The following is a 20,443-nucleotide window of genomic DNA, read 5'->3' as shown; positions in this document are numbered from 1 at the left end:
ATTTTAGGATCATTGATTCCATATATGTATACAGTACATACAGTATATACACACACACACACACACACACACAAACGCGCACGCACACACAAACGCGCACGCACACACAACTGGGTAAGAGCAGTTAGGGTTAGGGTTAGGGTTAGGGTTAGGGTGTTCCCGGTATGCAGTGGTACCTACCAAAAGTGGTCCAAGGAAGGACAACCGGTGAACCGGCGACAGGGTCCTGGTGCCCATGGGCTCATTAATGCACGTGGGGAGTGAAGTCTTGCCCGTCTGGTCCGATCCCACAGTAGAACTACTGCAGCACAAATTGGTGAAAAACTTGATGCTGCTATGATAGAAAGGTGTCAGAACACACAGTGCATCACAGCTTGCTGCGTGTGGGGCTGTGTAGCCGCAGACCGGTCAGTGTGACCATGCTGACCCCTGTCCACCGCTGAAAGCTTCTACAATGGGCTTGAGCGTCAGAACTGTTTTGGTGGCAAGAGGGTTATTTATTAGTGGTGGTATTAATGTGTGTGTGTGTGTGTGTGTGTGTGTGTGTGTGTGTGTAATATATATATTTACTTTGTTCTTTGCTTATGGTGCTGCTCACCTTAATGTTGCGGCCGGGCGTCTTTAAGAACCCGCGTGTGCTGGTTCTCCGAACACAATTCGATCAGATCGGTGGAACCTTTATTCACCCTCCCTCGTAATACATGTAATATCATTTACGAAATAGAACAAAATAAAACGTCCCCACATAGAGAGAATCAAGACTTGCGTGCGCCATGCAAGCACGGTGCAGAGGAAGCGGAGGAATATAAATATATACATAGATAACACCAGAAATTTGAGCAAAATATGTGATTATATATGAATGTGCGTTACATGAATAACAATGGGGAGATTTTATTTGTGATTTTATTATTACACCTTTAAGTTTACTATAATAAAGATTCTGCAGGTTCCAGTCCGGTCGGCGGTGGGCGGGGCTTACTTCGTCACGTGGTTCTTTAACGGTCGGGGGTTTTTTTTCGGAGGGTTTTTTTTTTTTTTTCCCCCTCGGTGTTGTTTGCGTCACACGGGAGTGCTGTCCTGGATGCGGACGTCGTAGCTGCGGTGAAGGAACGCCGAGGCCCCGAGAAACGCAGAAAACGAGACCGCCGCCCCCCCCCCCCCCAAACAAAACTGGTAAGCGGCCGGCAAGGACGAAAAAAAACCAAAACAAACCCCGCGGACCCGCGCGGGGCGTCTCCGGGCCGCGTGTCGACGCGATGTTCGGCGGCGGCGCTGAAGGACGGCCATGCTGCTTTCCCGGGGGTTGGGGAGGGGGGGGGGCCTTTTCTTTAGCACGAAGCTAGCTCGCTAACGCTGGTCCCGCCGAGGCCCGCGGGAGGGCCGCGCCAGTCCGCACACGGGCCGCGGCCGCGACGCCGTTTCCCTTTTAGCCGCCGCGACGACCCCGCGGGACATTTGCATGTCCCCTCCCCGGTTGGTCCGTCTTGTGGATGGTCATCGAATTCGGTCGGGTCGCGGGGCCGACGAGCCAGCAAGCACGCTAGTTGTCGTAGGCCCCGTTTGCAGGCTACCGCCGCTAGCCCAGCCGTTAGCCTAGCCACATCGACGCGTACAGCTCGGCGCCTCGTAGGCCACGCCCCCGGGATTTCCAAGACGAACAGCTGCGGTGCGCGCCTCGTTTTTCGAGCGGAGACATGGCCTTCCTCTTGTTTGGAAGAGGCTTCCTCTTGTTTGGAAGAGGCTTCCTCTTGTTTGGAAGAGGCTCCCACTTGTTTGGAAGGCCGATCGACGCTCGCGTCGCTGAATCGGCTCGTGTGAACGTGTTGTGATCTTACTATTTTGGCTCTGGAGACCGAGGCTGATCGCAAAGCCCCGTCTTCGCGTCAGTGTGATCGATGTGGAACGCCCGTGAACACAGGAGGGACGCTAACGTCGTCATTGCGCCCTGTATTGTTTCCCCTTCTATATTACCATTTATATGGAGTACATTTCTAGCTCTATTGCATATTTTTAACAATTGTTTTCATGTAATTAAAAGTAAAGCAACAATTGACTAGTATAAGATTATAACACAGTTATTGACGACATTGTCAGCATTCACCTGACGAGCCTCCACTGGGATCAAGTTAAAATAGTCAGTCAAAATTCGCAAATGTGTATAACAAACTATAAATATAAATGGTGTAAAATGAATAACCACTGCGTTCCACGGATCTGTGCTAAGATTTGATAAATGCAATGAAACTTTCACGATTCATGTTTCACGATTTTTGCAAAATACGGGGAAAAAATACTTTCTCCATCCTGAAATATATATATTTTTAAAACATATCGTGTGTGTGTGTGTGTGTGTGTAAACCATTATACAAATAATTGAAACATAAAATATATTTTAATTTCTTAAAACTTTTAGTGAACATTTTAGATGCATTGAAATTGTTGCTTTTGTATCGGCTTATCCATGTTTATGTAAATTATGTTGGGGGGTTGGGGAGTGCATCCTGGAGTTGAACGAACTCAATTTGGCAAATCTTGGACATACCACAGAGTGGCACGCAGTAGAACCTTGTCCGCTATAGTGAGTCCACTCCAGGATCCGCTCCGTGCACCCCTCAACCCCCCTGGTGTGATGTGTCACAAAACACTAATAAGAGTCCACACGTGACCACAGCCTTTTAAATGCGTGTTTAGGCTTTGAAATGTCAGTGATAAAACAGAGGACAATATATTCAATCACTTATAAAGGACACTATATTTATTAGCTAAATTGTATCTGTCTCTATAGTATAAATCTGGCATTATGTGACTCGTGTTTCCTTCCACAGCCATCTTTGTATTTCTCAATATCCATAACACAGCCTGATAAGAGTACATGCTGAAAACTGGGCATGGGTTGCCACACTGACACAGTTTTAATTTTTTCCTTTTTTATTTCTCCCTCCGATTAATTGGATTAAATGTGTCCCATGAATCCCTTTTTCAGCCTGAGGAGCAGTGAAGTGTCTTAATGGCAGTTCGGCGAGGACACATCAGGTACTTGAAAGTAAGTACGGCCTTTTTTTCTCCCCAAAATCAGCTTGTGATACCGAGGATTGATTTTTGTCTAGGAGAAAGGAAAATTCATCCCAATTTTTCTTAATGGTACCTTCAATTATATGAACCTCTTTAAATGACAATTTCACATCCAACCTACCATGTGAAAAGGCTCTTTTTTTCGTTTTACATTTTGATATATTTCATACCATCTTGTTTTTGTTCTTCCCCCTCCAAAAAAAGCCAACAGAGGCAAAGTGTTGAGGTTGCCATGTTTGTTGTCCATGTTTACTGGTTCAATACAGCAGACTGATTCATCCTCTAAGGCATTCTGTCTTACCCCACTGGAATACCCAATCGCAACTCTGTTCCATCATGAATGGACTTCTGTCCAGTTTACTATAGACCTGGTGCCACATTTAGACTGGATCTCATTTCGGCCATTTAGCAATAGTGTTCCTCTGCTAGACAGATAACTGGGTAATATATGGTGTGAACACAATCTGTGAGTCTTGTCTCTTATCTAGTTTTAATACCCAGCCCAAGGCCCTAAACCTCCAACAGACAAGGTTACATTGTTAAGATTTTGTTGCCTGAATAGTCAGTCAGAGCTGGCTCCCTCTGATAATTCTTCTGGGATGTTTATATACTTAACATAAAAGTGCTAAATGCTGCAGTGGCTTCAGACGAAGACCTGAGTTGCTAGTCATGTTAGAAACTGCTAGTTAGAGTGCGGATCGAGGTGCCATCTGTAATTTTGTACGCCTAGAAAGCAACATTTTGACATGAGTCTAAAGCAGAATTGTGTTTGTTTAAAATCTCCCCCTCCCTCGCATGGCAAATTGTTCCTCAGGAGGTGTATGAAATGTCCAACGGTTACGAAGACCACATGGTTGGGGAGGAGGGGAAGGATGGCAAGACGAACCTGATCGTGAACTACCTGCCTCAAAGCATGAGTCAGGACGAGCTGCGGAGCCTCTTCAGCAGCATCGGAGAAGTAGAGTCTGCCAAACTGGTTCGAGACAAAGTTGCAGGTATGCCACTCCAGGTTCCGTTATAAACCACTTCATATTACACCTTTTGATGGGTCACCCGGCTTGTCACAACTATTTATTTATCAGCTTTGTTGGCTAAAAGTATTGATGTTAGATCAGGTTCGTATGAAATTATTTATTTACCGACACAGACCAACATTAGTATGTGCGCGTGCGTGTATAATTATTTATTTATTTGTTTGTTTATTAGGGATGCGCCGATTTATTGGCCGTGCATCGGTATTGGCAAATAAGATGACATTCACCGATGGCAGTGGCCGATGCTTTTCTGGCGTTTCCCCCACACAGACTCTACTTGAGCGCCCCGCCCAGGTCTATTAACGTCCGCCAAAGTATATTTGGCAACGCATTTTAGCATTCTTTTTTTATTTAATCCGTCCAAGAGAACAAAGCCATCCGTGATCGTTTTTAGAAGACACAGCTCTCCGCCACGCTCCAAGCAGGAAGTGATGCTGCGTTCATGTGAACTCTAAGAACTGTATGTTATGCTGCGTTCAGGGGAGTTCGGAAAACATCGGCACCCACTATCGGCCAAATTGTAATTTGAGGTATCGGCCCAGAATTTCACAATCGGTGCATCCCATATATAGATACATAGCTAGCTAGCTTGCTTTCTTTCTTTCTTTCTCTGGCATTATGTACTTTTCTTTTTTGAGAGCAATCCCGAAGTAGTTAAAGGGACAGGTTTGTTGTTTTCCACAGGCCTTATTAAAATGTTTCCCATAATTTCTAAATATTCATAGCGCCACCACACTGAGCGCTTAACTATTGAGAAAGACAATGCCCTGCTGCATCTTCTCACTGTCCTTAAATGCAGTGCAATGGGGCAAAGACAAATAAATTAATTAAAACGGTTCTAAAATGAGATGCTTGCATTATAGTCCGTCATGCCACAAAGCATTCAGCGAGGTTGTGCTATGAACAATTACATGATGGAAACCACTATATTATCAAGGCCTGGCCTTGGTTAGATCGTCTTAACCACCATCACCACCAGATTGACCTGGTCTTTTATTTATTAAAAAATATCTGCTTTGAATTCAATTTCTTTGTTTTGTTTGTTTGTTTGTTCCGACTAGCATGCAATGTTTATATTTGGTTTGTTTTTTAATATTTATTTGTTCAGTATGCAGATTTTTTTTTAACTATACAACGTTTTTTTGTTTTTATTTTATTGTTTTCCTTTTTTTTTCTCTAGGCCACAGTTTAGGGTACGGATTTGTTAACTATCTTAACCCTAGTGATGCAGACAGAGCTATCAATACTCTGAATGGACTAAGGCTACAGTCTAAAACTATCAAGGTAACGTGCAATAAGGTGTTCTACAATGTCACCCCAAAGATGTCATGTCATTTAATCCTTATCTAGCTCCTGTGCTGTCCTGTGCTACTTACCTAGTACATGTCAGCCAGAGGAAGTGGTGTTGTTGTGTTGGCAGTAGACATGCAGATCGAAATTTACTGTCACTCATGTTCTATTTTTGTTTTATTTACTTTTAAGTGTTTCATTTCTAGCGGTTTTACTTTTAATGTTTTTGTTTTAATGGAAGATTTTGTTTCATAATTTTCAATTGGCCACAATTTTCCTGATGCACTTGTGAGCTCAAGTGTGTTTGCTCAGTCAAAACTCTTTGAGAGATAAACCTGTTCAATTGAGCTGCAAAATGCTTCCAAGAACTATCATTATATTCAGTATTCTTTGCATAGTATTTGCTGAGTCCAGACAGCAAAGTTGACTTGGAAAAGGCTTACTCACATATAGTATTTCACTGTCTTGCGTCATTACATATATGGCATAAATACCTTGATGAACAATTGGTAATTAAAGTCAAACTGTCAGTGTTTTTTAGGTGGTTTGCTTGCTCACTTAATATTTGATAGTTGTAAATGTGAGGGTCCATTTTGTAAATAACTTAATCGGAGTCTGTTGCCAGCAGTTTAATGACGCTCTTACTGCTTCCTGCTGGTAGGTGTCATATGCGCGGCCCAGTTCTGACACAATCAAGGATGCCAACCTGTATATCAGCGGCCTGCCTAAGAACTTGACCCAGAAAGATGTGGAGGACATGTTTGGCCGCTACGGACGAATCATCAACTCCCGTGTGCTTGTTGACCAGGCAACCGGTATGGAAGGGGAGCAGAGAGGTTCTTGAATTTTTTTTATTCACAATAACATCAAATATAATGGCCATTTAAAAAAAAATAATAATAAAAAATAAAAATTGTGGTGCAACCAGGAACAGCAGCTGCATCTTTTTGGACAATACAGGCCTGCTTGGATTTACTATTATTTTTTAAGCTTATAGTCAGTAAGTTAGCATTGTGTCCCCCAACTCACTAGGTCTGTCCCGCGGGGTGGCATTTATCCGCTTCGACAAGCGGGCCGAAGCAGAGGACGCCATCAAAGACATGAATGGCCAGAAGCCACCGGGAGCCTCTGAGCCAATCACGGTGAAATTTGCTGCTAATCCAAACCAGGCGAAGAACACACAGTTCATCTCTCAGATGTACCACAACCAATCCCGGCGCTTCGGGGGGCCTGTGCACCACCAGGCACAGAGGTTCAGGTGAGAAAAGTGGCTTCTTTGGACACTCTAGTAGCACTAAATGCTGGTTTCGGACTATAAATTCTGAATCCTGAACTCCTTGAGTATTGCCTGATAAACTGTTTATTTAGTGCTTGATAGTTTATATCAGACCAGTTCATATATTGAATTATTTTTTTCTCCATTAGAGACATCTAACATATGTCAAACACTCATGGTGACCTAACCTTAGTTCAGTGTCGGGAAACAGTGATCCTATCTTTCAGTTTTACTGAACAGTATGAATCAACTCTTCTAGTTTGGGACCATTCATTTTTTTTGTTCTTTGTTGATTTTGTGAAATCTTATCTAAATTCTGATATCCCATAATATTGGACCTGTAGCCTACTAGTCTAGGAGGCTATTGCAGTTCATACAGAAAAGCATTAAGCCGCCTTTTTCCTCTCCTTCCCAGATTCTCACCCATGAGTGTGGATCACATGGGCGGCATGGGTGGTGTGGGCGTTCCTGGGAACAACTCCTCAGGCTGGTGCATCTTCATCTACAACCTTGGCCAGGATGCTGATGAGGGTATCCTCTGGCAGATGTTCGGCCCCTTTGGCGCAGTCACCAACGTCAAGGTGATCCGCGACTTCAACACCAACAAGGGCAAGGGCTTCGGCTTTGTTACCATGCCCAACTACGAGGAGGCGGCCATGGCCATTGCCAGCCTTAACGGCTACCGGCTTGGAGACAAGATGCTGCAAGTGTCCTTCAAGACCACCAAGGGCCATAAATAGAGAGGTGGGAGGGGGAGAGGTGGGGATGGAAAAGAGACTTGCAGAACGACAAACAGTAAGACCGACAGCTTTGCGCCAGGCTTAAACTGCAGAGTAGAGATATATGAAGTTGTAAAGTTTGGGCCGGGCTGTTGGTTTTTTTTTTTTTTTCCTTTTTTTTTTTTTCCTTCTTCTTTTGTGTATGCTCGTGTGGATATTCACTTGTCTGCATCTTTGTATTCGTCTAAAGATATTGCCTAAGCAAAACAATTTTCCTTTTATTTCTTAATTTTCTTTCGTCTTTCTACTCTCATTTGGGGGTCGGATACTCCAAATGTCATTTTAATTTTGAGCCTGGGAAAGTGAGAGCGTGACTCGTAAGAACATTGACCAACTTCACATTTCAAACAAAAAGGATAAGTTCCTGTTCGTCCATATTGGCTATGTGGGCGAAACAAGTCGGTTGGGGCTGGTGGGCGGAGATAAACTGGACACGGTAAAAAGCCTGCACGGGCAGATCCAGAGTCGATGTCAAGGGGAAATTCTGCACATTTTAGTCTTGGGGTTGAGGGGATATATCATGAGATGGTTCTGTTGTCCAAGGTGTCGTGTTTCCCCACTTTAAAAGCAACAGTCCTGCGTCCTGGGCTCGCGATTCCGTAGAATAGACTCCTCAATTTATCATCTGACAAAAACAATTTACCACTCTAGCTGAAGTCGAATTGAAAGCAAAGCACTTTTAACCCATGTGTCGTAGGCCAATTTGAAATATCAGTCTTGTTAATAGCTTTTTTTCAATGCCGTGGGTTAAGTTTAGTTCTAGGGTGGTAAACGTTTCATTACTTTTTGTTTTTGTTTTTATAATCAAATCGGACTGTTTGTTTATTGTAAATCTCGGATACAAGTTCTGTTGAAAAGGGGGCCCCAGTTAAATAAGTAGAGGATTTCTAAGATGGACCAAAGATGGGCATGGAGAGAATACAATTTTGATGTTTGTAATCTGGTTAATAGACATCTGACCCGGTTTTGAACCGGTGCTATCCAACACTGACCGATGGCTTCAGCTTTTTGGTTCCTTTTGATTTTGTTCTTTTTTTCCTTTTGAGTTAATTTGCTTTTGTTTAATTTTAAAAATACTTTCTCTTGTTTTCAAAGGCATAAGAATTGTTCTGTTTAAAAACCTGTTGATTTAACCAGTGCTATCTCTAGTTTGAGAGAAATTAATGGCCTTTGTTAACCATTTTGTCAGTTTAGATTTGCTTTATTTCTTCCTTTGTTTTGTTTTTGATTGTTTCAAACCATTAAATTTTATTTTGTTTTGCTCAAGATTTTGTTTCGTTTGTTTTTATTTTTATCATTTGCTTACAATTGTTTTGGATTTATTTTTGTTTTTCATAGTGCCATCAACCTTATTAAACAAAACCGATTCTTAAAACAGATTTGAATAAGTTTTGCGCTATCCTGACATGTTAAACCGTTTATTAGGGCGCCTCGTAGAGTATTCCTCTATCCCCTCCGCAGCAGGTTGGTACTTCTCAACACTTATTTTCTGTTTGATTCGCCGGGATGGCTTGATGACGGACGTACAATCGTAAAGCTGCGCATACTGTACTGTAGTTTGTATATACTCTGAGGAAGTTGATGAATATCTCTATTTCAGGACCTAAGGATGTCTGGATTTAAATGGCTTCTTGAAAAACCAGCTGCTGAGAGGTGCTTCTTGTATTAACTGAGGCTCAAAGGCTCCAGTGCAGCCAGCGTTGTTGTAGATTATCGATGTTTTACAGTTCATCTCTGTAAGTGAGGGTTAGCCGCTCACTTTAACACTTTGTGATTTTTCTATTTATAAAATATTAAGAAAATGACAAGATTTAATTAATATGTTAATGTTGAAAGTACATGCATTTAACTGTAGTGAATACCATTTAGGAGGAAAAAAAAAGCATATCCGTTAAACAAAATACATTGCATTTTTCACTTCGTTTTGAGGTTGTTATTGAAGGTTTGTTTTGATAACTTTGATTCATAGTCGCTAATTTGATTATGTTTAAGGTCTTGTTTTCCATGCATAATTTGTGACAATGCAGTGAGACCCCTTGGACATAACAAGAATTATTTGTCTAGACGGTACACCCAGGGTTAACTTATATAACACTCATTTTAGGATAATCTTATTTTTATTTTTTATTTTTTTAATAATGTTCACTAATCTTGTCATCGTAGCCACTCAGGCTCCTTCAGCACTTGACCCTGAAATGGTGATCCCACACTGCTAGCTTGAGACGGGCACCATTGAGATCTCCCACCATTTTAATAGGAAAAAAATAAAAATCGAGGTGTTAATTTTTTTGCGTCACAGCCTTTTTAATTTTGTGCAATATACAGTGACCTTTACTCGAGGCAGGTAAGGTACAGAGAAATGTTTTATCAAATTTTGAAAGTTGTCCTATTAAATTTGTTTTTCTACTGACGTGACATGTTAAGTTTTAGACTAAAATTGCACAATAGATGGTACTTAACCTGATAGAATGATTAAGTTCTGCCTTTATTTATGTCGGACAATGACTGTTCGACAACAGCAAAGTAGGCATAATTTATTTGACGATGTATTTGTTTTTGGTCAGTTGGTTATAACATGTCTTTTAATAGTTTGATTGTATTTTCTTTGGATTTGAATGCTCATTTAACATTGGTTCTTTTCAATAAAACATGTAGGCTTTTCAGTACGGTGAGAAAAATGTCTTCTCAATCTTATCGTGGAATGACAGTAGAAACCTGTTTTGATCGCCTAATTACAACTGCAAAGGCACAGTCATAAGCAAGCAAACAACAAGCTTTATTCGTGTATATTTATTTCTAACCTTTTTTAAAAAGTTGTCTCTTGGCGGTACAATCTGGCCTGAAGTTGGCCTAATTTAAATTAGTTAATTACTGAAAATACTACTAATACTAAACATCTCCTAATTAGAAAATGCTTAAATGTCTTCACAATTTCAGAAAACATCAACAAAATCTATGCACGTAAATCCTTTTTTCCTATATACATTTTTCTAAATAAGGTATGTACTACTGTACATTACTATTGTAAATAAAGTGCTATAATTTATTGAACTGGCCGTTTACGTTGTTTCTCCCCATATGCTAATTTGTTTTGCTCAATCTTGTGAGGAGAGTTTCTAACAGCGCAACAAGTCAACGGCCTGCTCTACTGCTATTGCTTAAATATAATGTCTATACCCACAAATAACTGCTCCAATGCAATTGAATACAATAGGTATTTTATTTTAAAAAAATCCACATGAACAAAATGTATTGGTATAAAACATCTGCATATATGCTTACAATGTTTGGGGAAATCAGAACTATACACTATTGATAGAAATATATCATCATCAATATCAATGCTTCCCCCCCCCCCCCCCCCCCCCCCCCCAAGTCTTTTAAGGTAGCATGATTCTCTTCAAAAGTCAGTGCAGAGAAGCGTTTAAGGCAAATCCTGACCAAAAGGTGAACCTAAAAGAACTGGAGCTCAATGGAGCAAAAGTTTAGTTTGCCTCTACTGTACTTTTACCAGCAAATCGCAAACACAGCTCTATCTATTCCAGAAGGTGCTACGTGTAAATGAGTGTGATCATTTCACAACAACCCGCGTTTTGACAGATGTGGGAGACTGAAATTTGTGATCCCACACTTAATCTCATAAGTGCTCATATTAAATGACGTAGTTGTATTCTGATTGTCTGGTCAGAAACCTCGCGTAGAGCTTGTTCCTTTCTTTCTGCATGGTACGAGTGAATTATGGTCGTAGAGCCACAATGTGAGCAACGTGCCGCTCTCCACATGCTTCAATGCAGGCCGCTCCACTGTCCTCGTCGTACCAGCAGCTGGATCTCCCCACCGTGGAGGAAGGAGCCTCTGAGCCATCGTTTCCGAGCCGCCGGGGCCTCAGACCTGACAGAGGTTGTAGCAGGCCAGGGGTCTCTCCCCCACACCGTCTCCGTCCACCTCAAACACGAGGTCACAGCGGTGAGCCATCAGGGGTGCGTCGGACATCGCCACGCTCTGGTTACCAAAGGAGATCACTGTGTCTCTCTGTAGGGAGAAAGGCCGGTCGGCGACAGACTTCAGTTGCCGAGGTCCTCGGGCGCTTTTGCAACGTGTGTTGTGCATGTGTGGGATTCTCTCTGTGAGGACATCCCTCCTTACCCTATTGGGGCCTCCTCCGTTGCTGGTGGCAGCAGCTTTAGCCGCCTTCTCAAAGTCCTTCTTGCACAGGTGGGCCATGATCCCAGCAGCCAAGGCATCGCCAAGAACATTGATCATGGTACGGAAGCGGTCACTGGGAACCAAATGATGAAAATGAATTCTAGGTCCGCCTTACAGCAGCACCCCTATAGCTCACAATGAGTGGGATCCAAAACATCTGGATCGACTGCTTACGGAAGTTACAGTATATGTGCATATTCACAGTAAGTGGCACGCACAGGACCCAGTCGATGGCCACAATCAGGGTGATATCAGCAGGCGGCAGCCCCACAGAGGTCAGGACAATCACCATGGTAACCAGACCCGCTTGAGGAATCCCAGCTGCACCGATGCTGGCAGCAGTTGCTGTGATACTGAGGAGAGAATGACCGAGATATGACTCACATCCTTTTGGAAGAAATGATTACACTAATGTCATCGGAGAAAAAAACGAGACCGCAAATCTCAACGGATTCAGGGAAGTCCGTTCTTACCTGATAGTGACCAGTTGGCCGAAGTCCAGCTCATAGTCATTGACCTGAGCGATGAAGATGGCAGCCACAGCCTCATACAGGGCGGTGCCGTCCATGTTAATGGTGGCGCCCACCGGAAGCACAAAGCGAGCGATCTGCCTGTCCACCCCGCAGTTCTCCAACAAGCACTTCATGGTGATAGGCAGCGTGGCCGAGCTGCGGCGAGAGAGGGAGGGAAGGGAGAGTCGCTACTGTGGGGAACTTTTACACGGGGTCACACGGAGACGACCGACTCCTGCCAATTTCTCTGTCCGTACTGACTCCGGTTGGAGGCCGCTAGTGTTCTCCCGGACTGAACGGGCAGCTGATGGTGGAAGGAAAGGCGTCTGTCGGAGCTTATTCTGGACCTAAAGCCTATACCTGCACCTAAAGCTTTGAAGAACGCCCCCCCTCACGTGGTCCAAGTAAGGCCTTTACTGCAGCACATGCCTGACTGAATCCATAGTTTCAGTGTCCTTATGGATGACGGCAACATTCGAACTCGGTAAATGAATACCCACAGCCCACTTTGGTCAGGGACCGAGCCGTTTGTGGCCACTCTGTGTCACCATCAGTGACAATCTCAAGGGTTCTGTGTTTCTTTGTAGTTGACGGAGGCGTTCGCGACAAGCCTTGCCCAGTCCCCCACGGGGCGTTAAAATGGCATTATGAGCGATATGATTTGACGTCGTTTACCTGGACGAGGTGGCCAGGGCTATGACCAGGGCCTGCAGCAGGCCTCGGATGTAGGTGAAAGGGTTTTTCTGCGTGATCACATAGAAGAAGAGCGGCAGCAGGATGAGCCCGTGCACAAACAGCCCGGCCAGCACCGTGATGAAGTACAGGCCCAGCTTCTCCCCCAGGTGCGCCGGGTCGTGCATGTCCAGGATCTTCCCCGCCACCAGGAAGACGATGCCAAACGGGAAGTACCTGCGCGGGCGTGGGGCGGGGCGGACATTCGGACGGGTGAAGAGGAGGGCAAGCGGGGAAGGGAATGGGGAGGCGAGCAAAACAAAAAGAGAGGGAGGGAGGAGATCAGAAAAAGGGGACAGAGAAGGGAAGCGACTAAAAGGGGAAAAGACGAGAGGAGCCGTTGCTTGCGGTGCGTGGTGCGAAACGCAAAAAACGAAGCAAAGGCTCTCACCACATGGCAGCGTTGATGATCTTCATGACGCACTCGTTGATGCACTGGCACACGTTGACCAGCGGCGCGCCGCGCTCGCCCATCTTCCCCAGCAGCAGCCCTGCGCACACGGCCAGCACACATGGTCAGCGAGCTGTGTGTGTGTGTGTGTGTGTGTGTGTGAGCGTGCGTGCGTGTGTGCCAATGAGGGATCAGGATGGTCGTCTATTCTGTTTGGAGCGGGGCTTCATAAATGCAGCCCAGCTGAGAAGGAGGGGTAAAATAGTTCCTCCGGGGGCATCGATCCCCATTGTTATAGTGCTCCGTTTATTCTTCGTGAGCGACCCCTAGAAAATAAAAATAAATCAAACCTATTCACTTTTTTTCCCACGAAAAACTCAAGGAATTCGCTACACGTGTAAAATCACTAGCCTTAAAAAAAATTACATCGGCGCCATGATCTGAACCCAACGGGAAGTCAGCCATATTTAATCAAAGGTACCATTTTAATCACTTTTTGGTCATTTTTATGCTTTAGTACTTTCGCAGACTCCTCCTGGGGCCGTTTGTGGCTCTACGAGACACTGTCACGATTTCAAGTTTCATCAAAGCTCAAGTTTTCGTCACGCGGTGTGGCCGTGGCAAGGCCTTGAATCTCATGTTCGAAAAAAGGCGCCGCTGACGTGACTTTTTGATCATTTTCGTGCCCCGTACCTTCGCGAACCCCTCCTCGGCGACTGATCGGATCGACTTGCGACCTGCGTCCCGCCGACACTTCGAGGACCCGGCCACCGCCGCTTGCAGCTTTAATTCTAATTATTGGTTGTGTGTGTGTGTGTGTGTGTGTGTGTGTGTGTGTGTGTGTGCGTGTGTGTGTGTGCGTGTACGTGTGCGCGGGCGGATCTTACCCATGGTGGCTGAGAAGATGACGATGCCAAGCACGTTCATGCCCTTGCTGTTGCCAGGGACGATCTTGTAGTTCATGTCCGGGGCGGGGGTGATCTCCAGGAAGAGCGGGTGTCCCAGCTGAGGGTTGTGGTAGTCGGGCATCACGTACACATAGTTGGCCTGAGACTCTTTGACGTTGGCGTTCTGCACGATGGGGATGAGGTCCGTTCGGTACTGGAATGAGGCGGGGGGTGGGGGAGCGGGGAAACGAGGTTTGCTGTCGTGTCGATAGCGACGAATCGTACCATTACAGCAAAGGAGCGCACCCTCGCATCCCTTCTGTCGAGCGAGGGGGACGGGCGTCTACTCACCTGTTGAAAGGTTGCTTCGATCAGATTGGACGGGATCATGTTCCTGTGAAAACATTTGATGGTTTATTCGAAAGAGCTTTTGACCCTGAGGGATAAAATGACGCAAGAGTTCATGTTCATTCCGAGACATAAAAACATTTTGCTGTGTTTGAATCGGGACCATGCTAGAAGGAAGTTCAAACGTAAGGAAATAAAAACAACTGGCCGCTAATTGCATACGATTACGATTTTGGGCCTTTATCGAGCCTCAGAATATCGAAATTATAGTTATCCGTCATACTTCAGGTTACATCATATTTGACAACCAGAGATATCGTTGTGTGTATATGTACTTGGGAGGACAAGTGGTGCATGCATGGAAAGTGTTTCAAGTCTCTGTCGAAATGATGAACTTGCAAGACCACAAAATTTGGCACATTTCAAATATGGAGTGAAAAAGAGCAAGAAATAAAGTAATCCTGTTGTTCGAAACGTCAGCCACCTCATCAGCAGAAGCTGAGGGGAAGCTTGAGGCGTTAACAGGAGCGTCAGGCTCCTGTTAACTGAGCATCAGTCAGATCCTGGGGCTTATAATGTACAAGCTACAGCACAGCCTCTGAACCGAGGTGTTAATCCAATCAAACGCATGAGAGAGTCGTAACGCATTCCAGGACCTTGACTTACAGTACTGCGACCGGACGGAGGACCCAGACCCCGTCCCGCTAAATATATTATAATCTGAGAGGATCTTCTTGGATCTCTGACATGAATGGCCGTCGGTGAAGCCCGTGTGCGCCAGCCGCCGGGCAGTCGCTCGCGAGGGCCCTTCTGAGAAAGTGGAGGCTTAACAGATCATGATGTAACGCTCTCTCCCTATTCTTAGTCCGACCGCTGGCGAGTGACGACGCAGCTTTGTCCTTCCTCCTTTAAAACGTACATCCTGCTGCGCTTTTCGACGCTGGCGCCAAACCAGTCACGAGGCCCGGGAAGAGGCACTTTGGGTTCATGAGGACCGTCGCATGATGCCCGGTTCTCTCTGTATTTTAATATTTTTTAAACTTTTGCTGCGTTTCGTTGCCGTAACACAAACAGGCTGCATTTGTTTGTGTTCTGTTTGCTTGTGTTTCCTTGTGCTGTGGATAACCCACCCATCTAACCCACCCAGCACCTATTCCGTGCCTCGGTGTCCTCGTTTGAGTCCCTCTTTAAGCCTTTTTGTCCTTTGAGTTTTGTTTGTTGTTCTTTTACGTTGCCGCCACTAAATGCTTCAGGTTATCAAGGTTTCGTAAAAATTGTCCTGTCAATGGGATCTTGTACAGCACTTTGTAAATAACACGGCCATAAAGCGCTGAACTTGGCCCGAATTCACACGTGGGCCCTTGGTGTTTATTTGATAATTCTACTTTTTTGATGATTTTTCTGCTTCTTTTTTACTTTTTTTTTTTTTTTTTTTTTTTTTCAATCAAACGATAAGTAGGCTTAACGAAGCTCAGGGCTCATGGTTTGTGGTAGCATTAATTCCCTCAATCCTTTTCCATCTCAACCTGTGCAGTTCAGAGAGGTCGCAGGGTCAAGACTGGATTTGGAGGGCGCAAAGCCTGACGCCGGACCTGCACTGGATCTAATGGGTTTGTAGTGGTTTTACCGGGTGCTAAATCATATTGCACATACAATTCCTCATCCCTTCAAAACAACACTAATAAGCTGAAGTGGAAAATAGGGAATCCTGGCATGATGGTTGGTGCCAGACGGGCTGGCTTGAGTATTTCTGTAACTGTTGACCTCTTGGGATTTTCACACACAGCAATCTCTCGAGTTTACTCAGAATGGCGTGAAAAACAAAAAAAACATCCAGTGAGTGTAAGTTCTGCGGACGGAAACATCTTGTTGATGAGAAGGGTCGACGGAGAATGGACAGACTGGTTTGAACTGACAGAAACGCGGCGGTAACTCAAGCCCCTTTCCCACTCGCACTGAAAGTCGTAAATCTGCAGCAATTTTCCGTATTGCCGGTTATTACGTCCGGGCACGGGGGCTCTGTCCCCTCCAGCGGAGGGAAGAGTCCGCGGGGCCGGGAGACAGGGAGCGAAGCGCTGGTCTTAAAAACGGTTCCGTTGCCTGGTCTGGTGTGATATTAGACACCTCTCGTGCAAGCATAACCTACTGAATCAGTGCAAGTGTAAAGTAACAGTCATCAGTCATACAGTCATACTCCCTACGGAACTTTTCGGTAAAGGAGGCCAATGTGTGGTTGACTACCTACTTTTTACCTACTTTTTTATCCTGCAATGTTATGGATTCCATGTGGGAAAGAGGCTTCAGATAACCACCCTGTACAGTAGCGGGGATCAGAAAAAAGATCCCAGAATGCACAACACGTGGAACCTTGAGGCGGAGGGGCTACGTCGGGTTCCACATCTGTCAGACAAGAACAGAAAGCTGAGGCTGCAGTGGGCACAGGCTCACCAAAACTGGACAATTGAAGACCGGAAAAATGTAGCCTGGTCTGATGAAATCTTGATTTCTGCTTTTTTACACAGCAGAAACAGATCAGAATTTTGCGCCAACAGCATGAATCCAAGGACCCAACCTGCCTTGTGTCAACAGTCCAGGCTGGTGGAGGTGGTGTAAGGGTGTGGGGAATTTTTTTCACGCACACTTTTAGCCCATTAATGCTAACCAATCATCGCTTGGACACCACAGCCTATTTGAGTACTGTTGCTGACCATGTGCATCCCTTCATGGTCACAACTGACCCATCTACTAACGGCTCCCTCCAGCATGATAATGCACCGTGATGTCACAAAGCAAAAGACGTCTCAAACTGGTTTGGTGAACATGACAATGAGTTCAATATTGTTCAGTTTCCTTCCCAAGCACCGGATCTGAATCCAATAGAGTGCCTTTGGGAAGTGATAGAACGGGAGATTCGCGGCATGAATGTGCAGCTGACAAATCTGCAGGAATTGCATGACGCAATTGTGTCAATGTGGAGCAGAATCTCAAAGGAACGTTTCCAACATCTTGTGGAATCCATGACAAGAAGAACTGAGGCTGTTTTAGAGAGCAAAGGGAGGCCCTGCTCAGTATTAATATAGTGTTCCTAATAAAGTGCTCAGTGAGTTTGTGTGTGTGTGTGTGTGTGTGTGTGTGTGTGTGTGTGTGTGTGTGTGTATGCCAAACGCAACACTTGCAGTATTGCAAAGTAGTAAATTATGAGTTGTAAATATTATAACGGTACGATTTGTGTATGTCATCTCATTTATTTTAGCCTTCATAGCCTAATCATGCATATAATAATACATACTGTAGGTGCATTATTCATTCTTTGCAAAGGCTGGCTATATCCTCATCTTAGTACCAAATTGTGCCCATCTGTGTTGATCTGCAAAAAACAATTGATGTCTTTGATTGTGCCAACCTACACAGTGGACAAGGTCAACTAATGAACTCCACCCAGGAAGTTGAGTGAAGTTGTGTGTGTGTGTGTGTGTGTGTGTGTGTGTGTGTGTGTGTGTACCTGATGAGGTCAAGCAGGGCGTCGGCAGACGTCATGACGGGCCCGTGGCCAGTGTGGTGGCCCTCCTTCTCCCAGCCCGTCCCTGGTTGGATGATCAGCACCAGGATGATGCCGACGATGACGGCGATGAAGGTCGTCCATAGATAATAGGTGATGGTCAGGACGCCCAGGCGGCCGCTGGCCCTGGTGTCCATGGCCGACAGGCCTGACATCAGACTGGAAAGGACATTTTAATTACTTTATTTTTTGTAACTTATGCTTTAAGTTAACAACAGGGCACTTGGCGGTTAATGGATTAACTGCCAAACACTACTGGTTACTGATTACTGGTTAATGAGACAGACAGACAGACAGACAGACAGACAGACAGACAGACAGACAGACAGACAGACAGACAGACAGACAGACAGACAGACAGATAGATAGATAGATAGATAGATAGATAGATAGATAGATAGATAGATAGATTGTTCTACCTGGAGGTGATAAGGGGGAGAATCAACATCTTTAACATCCTCATCAATAGTTCTCCGGGGAAGGAGAAGTAAACCTTGGCCTGCAAACAAAAGAACAAAGTATTTGATCTGTATGTATGTATATTAGGTGTATGGATATGTGAAGAATTGGCTCGTGTTGTCAATGAGCTCTCAAATATTATTTACACAGGTTTGTTGAGGCTGTTTTTATATTCACACGGTACTCACACACATAGTTTCAACTCTGATTTGCCTAAATGTTATTTTGCTTGAAAGTTGGACTGAGGGAGATTTATACAATATAATGTATAACATATAACATATAGAACTCTGAAATCATATCGATCACTTGTTAGAGTAGAGGCACTGCCTGCACTTGCAAATAATTTCTTATGTTAGGACCATCAGTTATGATGTCATAGTGAAAGAGACATCGTCGGAGAAGATTTGAATTGTTAGTCTACCACTAACAATGGATGATGGTTTCATTGATGCCAAGACAAATAACCTTCCTGAGCAGGTAAGACATCTTTATCAGATGTGTGTAAATCATCCTGCGTGTTACTATACAGCAACTTGTGAAAATATGTCTTTCTGATAATATATATACTATATATATATATATACTAATATAATATTTTCTGATCATGAAAATATAACTGATAAAACTCTAAACTGCTCAATACAGTTTTGCGTTGTTTGATGCACGACCTTGCGTCTTGGAACCTACACCGTGAGCACCCTCACTTTAGGTCTTTGCAAGGCCTTGCTGTACATCATTATCACAACTATATATTTGTTCTGCAGTCGACGAAAGGTCGTGCGCTGAGTGACCCGGCCACTTCATCCACATTCACGATCTGTTTGTGCTGAAGCGTCGTCTGTTTGCATCATGCATAGGCACGGTGATATATAACCTTGAATCCATCCACCCATCCATTCATCCATCCATCCATTCCACCATCCATCCATCCATTCAACCATCCATCCATCCACCCATCCACTCATCCATCCATTCATCCATCCATCCATTCCACCATCCACCATCCATCCACCCATCCACCAAATCATCCATCAAACCAGCCATCTATCAGTCATCCATCCATCCATTCCTCCAACCATCCACCCATCCATTCATCCATCCACCCATCCACACATCCACTCATCCATCCATTCTTCCATCTATCCATTCATCCAAACATTCATCCGTCCGTCCATCCATCATCCACCCAGTCCAACCATCCACCCATCCATTCATCCATCCACCCATCCACACATCCACTCATCCATCCATTCTTCCATCTATCCATTCATCCAAACATTCATCCGTCCGTCCATCCATCATCCACCCAGTCCAACCATCTTTCCACCAACTCGTCCATCCATCCGTTTGTCCATCCATCCAGCATCTCTCTCTCTCTCTCTCTCTGTACCTGTGTCGACAAGCCGAGTGACCGGAGGACAAATCCGAGCACGCAGCCCGTAACCACGGCGATGACGGAGAGCGTCAGCAGGCCGTTTCTCCTGCAGTAGTCCTTCACATACTCCCTGACTTTGACCGATATCACACTTTTATATATCCCTTTTGTGCCCTCCATGCTGATGCTTCTCCAGGTATCAGTCCGGTTCCCCCCAGGTAGTATTCCGGTCCCGCCTGCCCCCAATATCTCTAGTCCGCCTCCTGGCCAGTGAGGTTGTGTGTATTACAGAAGGCCCGGGGATGTTTCTGAACAGAGGTCCGATCTCACACTGAGGATCTCGCTCGGCCTCAGAGAAGACGTGTTGACTAATTAATCCCCTGTAAATCATTCGCTAACAGGATTAGCCGGTCAGGGCACATTCGGGACTAATGCTTCCCAAAGACGGTTCCACCGCCACACAGGCTTAATGGGTCTGAAGGAAAGGCATCAGCGGTGATTAGCGGCTCCGTCCGTA

The 20,443-nt window shown here is 44.8% G+C and overlaps 2 protein-coding genes across 3 annotated transcripts; one reads left to right on the top strand and one right to left on the bottom strand.

Moving 5' to 3' along the window:
- The first annotated feature begins 1,109 nt into the window (after positions 1-1,109).
- elavl1a (ELAV like RNA binding protein 1a) lies at positions 1,110-9,737 on the top strand. Of its 2 annotated transcripts, none has more exons than XM_080012519.1 (7): positions 1,110-1,176; positions 2,987-3,046; positions 3,890-4,070; positions 5,290-5,393; positions 6,061-6,214; positions 6,432-6,657; positions 7,091-9,737. In XM_080012519.1, exons 2-7 carry the CDS (start codon positions 3,011-3,013, stop codon positions 7,413-7,415), a joined length of 1,026 nt encoding a protein of 341 aa, XP_079868645.1. In that variant the 5' UTR covers positions 1,110-1,176; positions 2,987-3,010; the 3' UTR covers positions 7,416-9,737. The 2 variants fall into 2 exon arrangements, with proteins under 2 accessions (XP_079868645.1, XP_079868644.1); XM_080012518.1 differs by having other exon boundaries at positions 6,061-6,235.
- Positions 9,738-11,339: 1,602 nt separating this feature from the next.
- On the bottom strand, positions 11,340-20,106 carry slc1a8b (solute carrier family 1 member 8b; the record flags this gene model as incomplete). The annotated part of the gene is made up of 11 exons (XM_080012735.1): positions 11,340-11,486; positions 11,601-11,733; positions 11,879-12,013; positions 12,134-12,328; positions 12,848-13,081; positions 13,296-13,395; positions 14,183-14,396; positions 14,534-14,576; positions 18,033-18,248; positions 18,509-18,588; positions 19,942-20,106. The coding sequence occupies 11 exons, from the start codon at positions 20,104-20,106 to the stop codon at positions 11,340-11,342; spliced, it is 1,662 nt and encodes a 553-aa protein (XP_079868861.1).
- Positions 20,107-20,443: the final 337 nt, after the last annotated feature.

Source organism: Zeus faber (assembly GCF_960531495.2).
Source record: "Zeus faber genome assembly, chromosome: 13".
NCBI lineage: Eukaryota > Metazoa > Chordata > Actinopteri > Zeiformes > Zeidae > Zeus > Zeus faber.
This window is presented reverse-complemented; position numbering and strand designations above follow the sequence as displayed.